Raw genomic sequence first — 14,679 nt, forward strand, 5'->3', positions numbered from 1 at the left:
TCCTTGAGGCCAACTGAAAGTCCTTCTCCATGGCCTCCCCGAACTCCTCCCATGCCCGAGTTTTAGCCTCCGCGACCATCGTCGCTGCAGCCCTTTTGGCCCGCCAGTACCCGTCAGCTGCTTCAGGAGACCCCTGGGCCAGCCAGGCCCGAAAGGCCTCCTTCTTCAGTTTGACGGCTACCCTCACCCCCGGTGTCCACCACCGGGTTCTAGGGTTTCCGCCACGACAGGCACCGATGACCTTCCGGCCACAGCCCCGAGCAGCCGCGTCCACAATAGAGGCTTTGAACAAGGTCCACTCGGATTACAAACAATGTATGAATACAAATCTAATTATTTCTCACAGAAGTTAAGAAGTCACAGGGCAAAATAAAAAACAATCCACACAATAAAAGAAAAGTCTAGTGTTGTAAAAAAAAAAATAATGCTGTTAACTGGCTTATAACTATTAAACAAACGAAACAGTCTGAGCGAGGTGCTATGAAACTCACCCCCGATTCTTTGGAGCTCATGGATGAGAGACAGAGTGCGAACAGTCTGATGTCTCTCACAGCAACATAATACAGGACAGAAAGTTAATGGGTATTACGCGTTTCCATAAGTAATATGTCAGCTGGTGAGTCAACAGTGGATGTGCACACCAAAGGGAACGGAAAACCTTTCTTTAAACCCTCAGCTCAGAGGTCAAACCAATGACTTAACACATTTGTGAATGAACATATCTCCTTTCGGGAGCCTGACAGGTTGAACAGGAATAGGGCCCTCCTCACACTTCTTAGTATAGAATTACAAGTTTGCAATATTCCTCAACATCTCTGCTATTTGTCCTTGAGATGGAGAATTAAGAGATGGAGCAGGAGATGGAGACAGATAGAGCGACAAAGTTGCAAATGAGAAGCAAGCATACAAGTAGAAGTAGAATCAAAGTGATGGGGGCACAGTATGAAATGAAATGGAAAGTAACGCTGTGACGTTCAAGCCTGTTTATAGAGACCTCTCTGGCATTTGGGCATAATCATGACTTAGAAATAGCTGCCACCTGTTGGAGTTGGAGACTCCAGTGCAAACTCACTGTGGCTGGCAAGCCTCCTGGGGTAATTATCAACACACCTGCCTGATATACCAACAAGCATTTAGTTTGATATGGTGACTAGAAATTCTTAGTATGGTCCACATTTTTTTATAAAAAACGTGTGAAATCACTAAGGATCCAAGAATAATTTCTTATAATTATGCAACACAGGGTTGCACAACAAAATGCAGTTGTAGTCCATTTGCTCCACAAGAAGAAAAAAAAAACTGTGGGGGGGACTTAACTAATCTCTATAACATTAAGAAAAGAAAGGTAAATCAGACAATAAAACATCCTCTGAATATTTTAAATAAATGTTTATAAAAATACCTATATTTTTCTTATCGTATTGTCTGTCTAAGAATGTGAATGGGGCGTGTTATGACATAGCAACACTGCTCTGCGGAAGACATTAAAAGCTTTATACATTTCCAATTTATAAAAGAAAAACACAAATCTAGTTGGTGCAGCTGCATGAAACAGAAGAAAGAATACATTTCAATTAGTTATTAAATTAGGTCCATTTTGGATGATATTATTTAATGAAAACATGTCTATAATGTTATACTTCAGCTTTTCAGCTAATCCAATAACATTCAATAAGGCGTGAGCCCATAAGGAAAACTAACCATCTTAGATGATGACAACAGCAAGATCTCTACAGTACAGACCTGATTAACCTCTGTGTACAGAAAGTTGTATCTTAAGCTTCATCTGGTTAAACATTGTTTTTAAATATCTCATAGTATTTAACAAATTCAAAATGTAATCATTAAATGGACAAATACTATGTATGCTGATGTTTTTTGTGTTAATTTGGACAGTTTGAAGCAATACGTCAAAGAAGTGGACACCGTGGCAAAATTCAAGACATATTTCTGTGAGCTTTTAAATCCTTCTACATCTTCTAACTGGGAGATATTATACAATAAGGACTGACACACACATCTCAATAAAACATTTTTCATTCATCTGGTTGCCATGCTTTATAAATCACACAGTAATTGACCTATTAAGTGCAATATTCAGTAAATAAAACATAATAAAACATACAATCTCTAAGGGCATGTTGGTGCTGCAGTGTTGGTCAGTGGAAGGGATAATGGAGCGTTTTAGTAACATTCAATGCACTGCAGAAATGTGCCTTTTGCAAAATTATATGCTCATCTTATACTACCGCTTCCAAAAACACCTAGTAAAGTGAAGTTGTCAGTTCTTCAAAAAGACATCTTGAATTGAGAGATATAGTCAATAGTTCACAAGGGAGAATAGTTCTGTTGCTAAAATGATTCCAGATGCCTACGTTTGTTTTCAACCATCTGATAGCATCCCAGCATCATTAACCCATTCGAAAATGTCAGTCTTAAATCAGTGAGGCTAGAGTTACAGAGTTGCATCGCATTTTAGTCCAAAAAGCAAGCAGAGTCCTGACAGAGGTTTCAGATTTTCTGATTTGATCAATCTAAAAAAAATCTGAATCCTTCAACAAGGAAATATCACTTTATTCAAGAATGTTGCGTGAAACATTAATGCCCAGTGGAAACAACTGACAACATTTAAACTGAGGTGCCATTAATTAAATGATAAAAACAAGTGTTCAGTTAAAGGACTTCTTAAGAGGAAAGATGTTCTAGCGGGTGCTCGAAAGAAAAAAAGCGATTGGCAAGCTAATTACACAGGCTCCTTATAGTGGATAAGAAATGCAGCAGGGAAGCTGCGTGGCTTCTGTATATTCAGGATACAGTCCAAGATATGGATTAGCAACCACATTGAGAATGGACTACCGGTATGTTGAGAATAGGAACATGCTACTTAAGCAACCATATCAAATCCTACTGCGTGTGTGTGTAACCAACAATTGTAAGCTACTTATTTGCATAGCGCAAAAGAGAACATCCACAAATGCATTCGGGATTTATATTCTCAACAAAATAAACCTGCAATATCCTCCATTCGTTGTGCACCACTTTCTCAAAACATTCATCACCGCAAGGAAACAAATAGAATCCTAAATTGTTATGTTTGATTGTGCATGATAAGGGAACGTCCCACCAGTCTATTAATGAAAGCGTGCACTGAAGAAATAATGTAGCTTCTGAGAAACTCGCCTAGATTTCTCTTTTTTAACCTAAACAAAGCAAAATAACACTAAAATATAAATGTTTACCATTCCACTCATCTGCAGAAGGTGTACCTTCTGAACTTAACGCCTGTTTGACTGTGAGCTGCCTCAGAATAGTAAGATTAGGTTACAACCACATTTCAGGGAGGAACAAAACACAACCATGATTTAATTTCATCAGCCTAACTTTCACCTGTGTAGAGAGAATATGATGTATGAATGAATTATGTTCTCTAATTAAAATAACTATTTTAAAGTTATTAGACAAGTGCCGTTAATCTAAGAGACGGATAGTGCAAGAGTGTGCAGAAAGTGGAAGGCTTAATGGAAGGCACATCATAGCCAAAAGCCACTCTAATCATGGCTTCCTCTCTGCTCTCCAGAGATCCACATCAGCACCAGTAGGTGGCACTAAGTACCTTCCAAGCAGTCCGAGTATAGAACAGTTCACATCGATCACAGAGCATCACCTCTCTTAAGTATGATAGACACTGATTTCATCCTGTCAGTTTGAGCCTGAGCTGACCACATGTAGAGACAGAGTGAAAGCACAGAATACTGCAGGAAGTTGATGTGGATTGCACTTTGGCAATGTGCTGATCGTGGGCCAAAATTATGTTGCTCTCAATAAAATCATTACCCCGTAAAGACCCCCAATGAAACAAAATGATTGAACTGATGTGTTTTCGGGGACTGACTGACTGATTTGCACTTGTATAGATTATCATATATTCCTTGGTATAATGTTTTATCGAAACCTCTCTTTCGAACGCCATGTCAATCACGTCACAAAAAACGCCTTCTCTCATCTCAAAAACATCTGTTTACGCTTCTCCCTCTCCTCCTCAGCCTCTGAACATCCACTCATCCACGCCCTCATCACCTCTCGACTGGACTACTGCAACAGCATCCTGTGCGGCACATCCTCCAAAATCCTTAATAAACTACAATACATCCAAAACTCAGCTGCCCGTCTGCTCTCCCCACTCCTGCACCAGAGATCACATCACCTCAGTCCTCCAAAACCACCACCGGCTCCCCATACAGCAAATAATCGGACCCCCTGCACCGACACGCTCCCACCCGCAACCTCAGATCCCCCCACGCCAACCTCCTTACCCCCTCCCGACCAAGCTCCAGACCTTCTCTATTGATGCCCCCCTCCCTCTGGAACTCTCTCCCCCAGCACCACAGACGTTCTCCATCACTCGCCACTTTCAAAACTGCACTTAAAAACTCACCTATTTAATTGTGCTTTTAACCTGTGATGCTAGTTATGTATAATTTGTGTTTTGTTTCTTACTGTTATGTCATCTAGCTGCCTTGTTTATTGTTACTGCTTTTCATTGTTTCTGTTTTTACCATGTAAAGTGCCATTGAGAACCTTTTTAAAGCACTATAGAAATTAAATGTATTATTAGTATCATTGTTATTCACAATTGATCAAGTTAAACTCTCACGGTCAACTTCAAATGTCATAACGGTATACAAAGTCAAAGTCAAATGTTGGGTGGAGCATAACTGTAAACCATTATGAGTTGTTACACAGTTACTGGAAACAAAACTCTGTTCCTCGTCTCACTGTTGCAACAGTGTATGTGTCAGAGCCACATAAAGTTTAGGACATAGATGTGACCTAATACTACGTGGCTACATGCTTGCCAGCTGACCTGCTGTCCCTGATGTATTTCCTGTACCCTCATATCACTTTATTATTTTCAACTTCCCAGAGTGGAAAAGGTATGTCTCTTAAAGGGTTAAATTGGATTGGCACTGGATGGCTGTATCATCGGTACCCCCCAACACCAACACCCAAACATGTACACTTTCTCTCAAGGCTTTGTGATGAGCCACTAACAACAACAAAATAATGTACAAAACCACAGCAAGTAAAAAAAAAAAAATTTTAAAATGACGTGACCATATCTATATTATACAGATATCTCACACTATATCAAACGTCATTAGTTAAAATAGTGTATCAAGACAGCGGCAGTTATGTGTCTGTGTGCGATATGTTGGCAAGCCAACAGGCAAGAATCATCTGATGGTAGATCTCTCGTTGCCTGACCTTTGTAAGAAAACTGTATTTGCTACATTATCTTATCTGTTGAGTTTGACCTGTATGTTTCATGTCATTAATAAAAGAACCGGATGGGCTTGAAGTTCGTCAAATCTCATGGTTGATCATATCGTACTTTCCTGTGCTCTTATCTAAAACCTAACCTCATTTTTCTTCTAGTGGTGTTCCAATACGTGTCTGTTTGACTTTGACTTTCGCCCTTACTATTGGCTGCAAGTCATTTTGACAATGTAGGGACCTACCCTAAATCCACAGTTTCACGCAGATTGCTCTAGGCATCAGTTAAGTACTAAACATGATGATGTTGTGTATCACTCAAATATACTTTTTTTGATAAAGTATAATCAATAAACTCAGTGGACCAAGTCTCTCAGCTACAGCTGAGGCTTGCCTTGAGCAAACTGAACCTCACTGTGGGCTCAAACTAACTTCAACATAAAACCTGTTGAGTGGTGAAATGATGGATGTCTCACAGTCAATCTGAAGAACACTAAACCAAACACCCACAGACAGACACACTTACACATGCACAAAGGGAGACGCTCCTCAGAAGCCACAGGTATGAACACACAACCCTAACCTTAATCACTCTATTTCTGCATCTAACCTCTGACTCACAGATTGTCACTTGGTATATTTAGAATATCAAAAACGAAAGAGAAAGAAAAAAAAATAAAGAATTGAAGAAATACTGTCCTTTGCCATCATCCATTAAACAAACGTAAAATGTTTTACTAATGTTGTCGGGTTTGGTACTTCTCATATTTAAGGAAAACTTGAACAACTAAAATCAGTACAGCCACATCTTAATGTGCCTATTTGTATTGGAACATTTCTATTTGGCAGTTTTTCAAGGCAAGTGGCAATGCAGTAAAAATTGGCAGGCATAAAAGTTCTACTATAAATCAGTCTTATAGCCGGTCAGATCCACTTTCTTATGTAACTTCCAAATTCACTCAATATAAGGCTTTATTGAAAAGAAATCCAGTGAAAACTTATGAGGAGGAAGTTGACAAATGGTTCCCCGCAAATATTTCCACAGAGTATCAACAACCCTCGTTCAGTCTTTGCCTCTGTTGCTCTCTCTCTCTGGATCAATACTTTGGCTTTTAAAGTGATTACAAAGAGTTTCCCTCCAGTTCAAAATGCGAACATCTACTTAACTTTTGTCAAAATGAAAGATTGTGACCTGCTAACAGGAGTCCAAGAATTCATGAGTCATGAAATATTAAAGCATTTAAGGCTTCATTAATTCATCAGCAAGCGTCATACAAGTACAATATTGCCCTTTGTGTGTGGCCTCATAAAGCATAGGACATGTTTACAGTTAGAGATGCACCAATACCGATATCAGATATCGGGACGATACTGACTCAAATGGCTGGATCAGGTCCGATAATATATGATCTATATACTATCTACGTTATAGGAATGCTAATTCTAAATCTGTTGCTGCATTAAAAATGTTTATACCTGAATTGTAATGTGTTTCTTTAAAATATCTTTTACAAAGTTACTGATGTACGATTTCATAATGATAAATAACAATTCAGTAAATTTATATCCATTAACTTATTTGTTACATATTGTTTTACAAAGGTCTGACTAAAAAATGAAAGCAACATTTAAGTTAGGCCTGTTGTTGCCTTACATGATTATCGTATTATATGTGATGCCATTATTGAGGGGAAGTCAACGCTGCAGAGGACAAAGGTTTTATAATCTGCACAGAGCTGCAGAACACTCTCAGGGTATTTAGTTTTGTAACAGTTTGAGTTTGGTCGATGTGTGCCAACTAAGCTAATGTAAAAACTAAATGAGGTATCATTTTAAAGTATTGAGATGGTTTTAGGTACAATGGGTCACATACAAACTACATTAATATGTATTGTGCAGCATACATTGCACATGAAACACAACACCCCAATTTGTAAGTGGGATAATAGGAAGCACACATGACTTCATCTTAATATGCAGTGCATCACATAAACAGCCATGCACGCATACTGATCTTAATGGGCTGCAGCAACACTTATGGCTCACACTTTCGGGACAGCTTCATCCATGCTAGAGAGAATCTCACTTGCAAATATTCAATAACCACTCACCACTGAGGAAGTGGGTCTACATTGAGTTGCAAATGATCTGTTTGATTAGCATGAGGAGTAGGAAACATATCCCAATGCCTTTGGTCACCATGTGTTTTGTATGGAAAGAATGGCCACAGCCCACCTGTGCCACCTCACTGCTGTCCGTCTGCCTGGAGTTGCCTTTGCTTTCATCTTGTGCATTGACCCATTTACAAAAACTGTCATAGCTCCGTTGCTAGGTTATTACATTTCAACAGTGTCAGGGTTGAAGGTTTGAAAAAAATAGCTGACGCAGACGCTTTGCTTGGGCTCTTATATAATAAAATTACATATTCAGGTAACTCATCCTTTTAATCAAATAATACAACAATAGCAAGCCATCGTTGGATGTCATCTGTAATGTGACCACCCTCCCTACACATATACATAAACACACATATCCTCTCCTCCACTGGGCCACCGCTTTGGTCTGACTTGACTCAGTGATGATTCATCTGTCGGAGGGCATACTTCAAGAGTTAGAAAGCAGATTCCCTGGCTCCATCTATTGATATAAAGGTTGATCCAGCTCTACCTGCTCTCTTGTTAATCTGAATGACAATCATGTCTGCCACAACGTTTGGTCTTTGTTATATATATATATATATATATATATATATATATATATATATATATATATATATATATATATATATATATATATATATATATATATATGTATATGTGAAGGTGCTTGAGAATGTGTGTATGAGACTGTAATGAGACTAGCTAAGACTGTAGGGAACAACGATAGAGGGTAACACAATGTCACAGTGCAGAGTTCCCATCCTGCAATGCACAGGCTGTTCCTCTGACAGGCAGGGACACATTTGGGATTATTAAGGGAATTACCATACAGGCTAAAACTGTGATAAGGGGATGGAAGATGTGATAAATCAAGGAGAGACAAGGTTATCCCTCAAGGACATACTGAGTGGTGGAAGAAAAAGGGGACCCATTGTTTGGATCATTGAGGCCAACGACTCGCAAAAACACATACAGTAGTTGTGACCTTGCTGCATAATAATTAATAATAACAATAATAATAATAATAATAAGCATGCTCCACAGGAAAGTTCACCTTGAGATGTATATATGTTGTATGTAATCAGAATGTGTATAACATAGTAACATCATAAACCTCTAGTTGTGGCTACTGAAGCAGCAAACCAGCTTTCAAATTTGAATAGAAGTTTTTACATTTTAGTTTTTTGTTTTCAACCACCCTCTATGCCTGGTGCTTTAATTGTCTCTTTCCTCCACTTTTTAACTCATGCATTCACACTATCGGCTCTTAATGAACATCCATGGATTTGTTTACTGCATGGCTCCATGGTTCTATTGATAAAACAAAGCATTGAGGCAGGCTATTTGACACTTCCTCCAGTTATTTGAAAAAACATCTTTAAAAAGAAAGAATTTGGAAATAATCTGATATGGCACTGAAATGTCCTGAGGCATAACAAATTGATTAAATGTCTCACAACAAATAAAAGGCTGTTCAATTCAATGTTTTCCAGGGTAATCAGCAGAAAAGAGGAAACTATACGCTGTCAATGTGCTAACAGATCAATAATACAGAGTGTATACCAATCTGAAGCAAAGGGATTGGGCAGACACCTCAGGCTCTTAGGAAACAAGAACTGAGCCACTATGCCATTTCCTTAAATTTAATCTAAATGAGCTGGTAACATGTTGCAGATGAAACCCCTCTCATCCTGTATCACAGGTCGTTTACAGATTTCCATGGCAGAGAAACAGGCACACTCAGATGTGTGGGAGGCAGACACGAGGCACTCAATCACAAAGTGAGAATGAAAACCCATCAACAACTCCAAATGGTGTCAGTCATACTTTCCCCAGTGTGAAGATATTTTTTTTTCTTCATCGTAGCAGCTTCGAGGTCGGCATCAATCACGTGCCTGTCGGTGTGTGTAAGCTTGTCAGTGTTACAACCATCCCCTGGGCTGTAATGAATCCTAATTTAAGCTGCCATCAGTACCCTTCCAGAACGAGGCCACAGACTGTTTCCAAGTAGCCATGATGCTGTTGTTACCATCCGAAAACAGCCACAAGCGAGACACGTATTCCTACAGGACATCCAAACATGGCTCATTTCACAGTCACTGCATTAACAAAAGAGGACAATAATTAAAATCATCCCAAAGGGCCAGCATGGTATGATACATGTACTGAGATCCCAAACCTTGTGAACAATTGTATTTAAATAAGGCATTGAAGATAGAAGAATCATGTTTCTACAGTGTCTAAATATATGCCGGGTTACTGACCAATGGTTTATTCAGACACTGCAGTATTTTGAAAACAATTAAAGAACAATGGACTAACTCAGTGGTTTAAAAGGGATGAATGAAGCATTTGTCTAGGCCATGTTCTTCCAAAAACAGGTATATTATTCATTCATCCTGTCCAATAGACATGAATCAAATACCCACTCTGCATATTTTACATCAGATACATTTAGCATTATGCTTTGAGTGTATAGTCTCTGTGACACAAAAACCTACTTCCCTGGTTCACAAGCATTACAATATTGTAAAGCACTCCATATGAGCTGAGCAGAAGAAAGGAAGGAGGGAGGCATTCACTCAGAACTGGAAGCCGCGTACTGAATGTCAGAGTAACAGCACGAAATACTGAGACTGTGAACATTTCTCAACCAGCATTTGTCAGGATCTGTAGTGTTGTTTTATTTTGAAGTCCTTGTCTCTCGTGTCCTCTGTTTCTCTGCACTTCCTGTCCCTGTGATTATCTGCCCTGTCCCTGATTGTTTCCTCCTGTGTCCAATCACCTGCACCAGCCCTCTGTATTTAAGTCCTGTTCATGTCATTCTCCTTGGTTGGTTCGTCTTGTCTAGATCATTGAAGATCATGTGTGTGAGCCTGTTTTGTTTGTTTTTGAATCCTGTTAAATCCTGTTGAGCAATAAAGTTGCCTTTTCGAGTGTTGACGGCATTTGGGTCCAGTTACCTGCAGCTGCGCACATAACAGCATTTTGTTTTGCCGAATTATTTTATCTTTCTTGAAAAAAAAGAGATGTTAAAATACACTACAAATTAATGAATTGCTAACTAATTGCATAAGCATAGAGAAAGTACAAGCAGTCAGAAAGGTCATGATTAGGTCCTCTTCAACTAAACTGATTGGAGACAATAAGGAAAGGTGACCATTCATATTCCACAATTCAAATACCATGGACAGAGACTTCAAGTGAGTAAACAAAGAAAAGCAGGCCGATAAATGTGAGGACAATGTATACATTATTGCAACCAGTCAGAGCAGTTGGTATCTGCTAACATACAGTGTCTGATTCACGAGGCGTAGCTGCTGGCTAATTAAGAAATCTGCTATATTTCTTATGAGTTTTATTTAGTTTATTTCTATTCTTTGTGATCTTTTCCTAAAGATATTGAATGGTCTAGATTCCCCCTTTGACTTGCTGAAATCAACTCAAATTTGGAAAACTTGTTTATTATTTCTACCTATAGTATGTGTGATGATACAAAATTTGGCTGAATTTGGACAGACGAGTGTGTAATCCAAACAGTTTAGCTCAACTGACACGAGCACTGGAGACACTCTCATCCCTCAATACGCTGTATGCATTTAGTTTGACACCAGACTTGAATAATGAACCACTTTGCTTCAGTGCAAATACGCAGGTCTGAAAAAAACCTATTGAAACCTCTGTAGATCAAATAACACCTATTAGCCTAAAATGGAAGGAGAGACTAATAATAATAATAATAATTCCTATTTAATAAATCTACAATTAGAGAGACAGAATGAGGAAGAACATGATGAATATATTACCCATACGAATTTTATATCTGTAAAATGACTAATCATTTTCTATTTCAGCAAGTGCTTCCCTCTATCACACTGTAGCCTTCACACTAGGCGTCAGAAATGCACACACATTAAAATCTAACATGTTAGATGTGCTTATTGTTTTTCTTCATTGAGTCAATAATGAAATGACTTCCAGACTTTGGCATTAATCCCTTCCACCACGTACTTTCCAAATCAAACTGCAAAATGGTATGTTCCATATATATTCTTATCTAATTCATGAAATGGTGGCTTGGAGCTTTATGTTCTCATTTTAGTAATGAGATTGCTGGATTTGTGGATGACTGTAAAAGTGTGACTTTGATTTACAATCCTTGATGGGTGAGTGTTTAGGCAGCACATAAATGCATCGTCAATTCTGCATATGCAAACAAATGCAATATATGTGCATGCCCAAAAATGCACACACATCAACTGCAGACATTTTTAGCTATTACCTGTCTTTGTGTTGTGATGTTGAGCGTTTATTTCACTGACTTCTTTATAATACTTGATTTCCCCCCAGGTATTAAAAAAACATGTATAATCTCATCCATTCTAATCTCTTCTCTAATCTTAATCTTATTTTATCAATAATCATATCATCATAGCTCATTTTATCTCAGTTGACCTCATCTCATCCCTCATCGCCCCTCATTACATTCAATCCTGTCTGATCTGTCTTCATCTATTTCCTCTCGTCCCCCATCATATTATGCCATCTTTTCCTAATTCTTCTACCTCTAACTTCATTTCCTACTAGACTAAGATCATACTGTATATCTTGCATCTGTGATTGTACATGCGTACAGTCGAGCCAACAACAAATGCCTATCACTGACTAAAACTCGAGAAGATGATGCTGTGTTTACCTCTATTCTCCTCTGAAGTGGAAAATCTAACAAATGACAAACAGAACCTTGGATACACATGGCAACAACGGGACGTAACTAATAGCTCACGCTGAATGTCAGACTTTTTTTGGCAAAGTGAGGTCCCTGCGTATTATGTAACTGATCTGTAAGTGCTGGGATGAAGCTGGCAGGATCAGTTTCAATGAAGTCTTAATAGATGCTTTTTTACCTCTCCAGCTGAGTGCACTGCACTAGATTTAATGGATAAGACATCTTTGGCCCTAACTTCATCTGAGCAGAAGTGTATGCTTCTCATATGCAAAATCAATTTGAGACAGCGATCTCGATGATGCTCAGAAAAGCAGGTCTGGAACACTTCAAGAGTGGTGAGATGAAAAGCTTTGCAATAACAGCAGCCACTGAAACAGAATGCACTGTCGACAGCATCGTTAAATATCAATAGCCCGTCTGAAACAACATGGTACTATTAAATTGGACTACTACTGTCAAGGGGACAAGTTGTGGGACCAGACATGACCTTAGAGACTGTTTACTTTTATTACTCTCATCAGACGTCATTTTTTATATGATTTTAAGGCTTTCAGGCTGTATGTCCTTTTTGTGAATGAAGCATACCCTACAGCTAACACATCCCTTTGATAGGAGGGTACTGTTCCCCCTAGAGCACCCTGACTCAGAATGTTGAGTTGTGTGGAAATATATCCACCATCAATCTCCAACTCTGCTAGTGGCATGCCTGCAAATTGGCCCCTTTTCATGAAAGAGTAAGATGAGCAAGCATGGCCCGGTTGCAGCTTCTATGTACTTGGCATGGACACTGTGATAGCTGGACTGTGAAGCTAGGAGACATACCCTACAGCCTACTGGAAGAAAAGCACGTGAGCAGGCAAAAGATTGCAGGCATCAGAGCATGGAAATCCTATCAAGGAGTCAATAATGTACACAGCCAGGGTAATAACATGGAGTGACTGTGATGGTAAAAGATAACAAACCAAGCAGATTGTGATGTAAACTTGTTGTGGTGATGATCACATAGGCATACACTGTCTGGTATCGGTTGTAGTCATATGGCCCATACAGTTCTATAAGCTACAGGACAGAGTACGGAACGCATTGGACCAGCAAATTGATGATACGGTTCGTGAGCACGTCGCAGCACCGCCATCACGAAACGTGTCTTCGTTATTTAGTTTGCAGGGCAATGTAGCCCGCCTCCTTATGAATGTTTGCGAGAGATGCTTGCTAGAAACAGATAATCTCCCAGATGCATGTGTTTACGACATGGGGCTTTACTCACAGAATCACTTGCGTTTTTACGCAGCTGCTCCTCCTCTCCCACCAGAGCGGCCGGGTCCACCACCAGTTTCTCGAAGCACGCCGAGCCGAGAGAGGAGCTCTTCTGCTGGTACATGATCAGCTGGGACACGAGGAGTTTTGGGCTTCCGTGTGCCGTCAACTCGGGTTTGCTCCCCGTGGCTCCAGAAGCTGCGCCCAGGGGATGAGGGCGTCCCTCGCTGCTGGTGCCGGGGACCGCGTCGCTCCCATGGGACTTCTTGTCCCCTTCAAAGGGCGCCGGCGGAGAGCAGCACAGATTTGGCTGAGACGACGAAAACACCCGGTCCAACTGTTTCTTTTTCCTCTTAAACATCCATAACCCTGATTCCTTTTTGCTGCCCTCCGCGCCCCTGGCACCACGACGCTCCGATCCCAGTTTAGGACTCAGCCAAGGCTTGGTTTTCTCCTGGAAATTCTTCCACATCCTCCGCTGGTAGGACAGAGACTCTTGTCCTTTGGCGGTGCCCTCATCCTTAGGTGATTTCTGCTCCATGGTGCCTGTGCAGCAGCCAGCCAGCCTGAGCACAATCCGAATAGTGGAAGAATGTCACACACAGTTCGGCTGCTTCAGCTCGGGAGCACTTTCACTGATGATCAGTTTACAGCGCCAAGAAAGAGACGCACGGTGAGATGAGGAAGGGGGTGTTCGTCTCCAACGAACCTTGTAGAATGCCTTGCAGGCAGTACTGATGATTCTGTGTGCCACACTGTGCAGCACGCGTGTTAGACAGCAAGCATTAGTCTCATCTATTGAAGGTATGTGTCAGCTCAGTGGTGAAGTTAGAACACATGCAGCGACTTCTGCAAGACTACCTGAAAATGCTTGTTCAACGCTCCGCTTGGTGGTCCCTGTGCCTCTGCTCCGCCGAACGTGCTTTGCAAAGCTTTCGTCAACTTCCCCAATTAATTGTTTTATTCAAATGAAGGACGAAGGCTGCACCGCGCCTCCCTCTGGCCAACATGTCACTTGACTGGATAATCTGTAGGCTGGTGATTGCATAACGCAACCCCAAAATGCCTCGTGGAGATATTTAGAATTCAACTGTGGATCCTCTTGTCACCCCCCACCCCCTCTCCCCCCTGATTGTGCCTTGTGATTTTCAGCCTCTAGAGTTATTATTTCAAAACAGTGATCGTGGTAAATATTTTGGTCAGTGTGGATGTTCTTGCACTGTGGTTATATTTCTGGATATCTTCTCTCTGTCAAAGAGG

General features: G+C 40.2%; 1 protein-coding gene across 2 annotated transcripts in view; it reads right to left on the reverse strand.

Annotated features, from left to right (window-relative positions):
* mctp1a (multiple C2 domains, transmembrane 1a) overlaps positions 1 to 14,336 on the reverse strand; it is a 170,541-nt gene extending 156,205 nt beyond the window's left edge. For both annotated transcript variants that reach the window (XM_034540701.1, XM_034540699.1), the window contains exon 1: positions 13,430 to 14,336. In XM_034540701.1, coding sequence (XP_034396592.1) covers positions 13,430 to 13,960 — 531 coding nt within the window. In that variant the 5' untranslated portion in view covers positions 13,961 to 14,336. The remainder of the gene's footprint in view (positions 1 to 13,429) is intronic.
* Between the last annotated feature and the right edge of the window lie 343 nt (positions 14,337 to 14,679).

This window comes from Cyclopterus lumpus, chromosome 9 (genome assembly GCF_009769545.1).
Source record: "Cyclopterus lumpus isolate fCycLum1 chromosome 9, fCycLum1.pri, whole genome shotgun sequence".
Classification (NCBI taxonomy): Eukaryota; Metazoa; Chordata; class Actinopteri; order Perciformes; family Cyclopteridae; genus Cyclopterus; species Cyclopterus lumpus.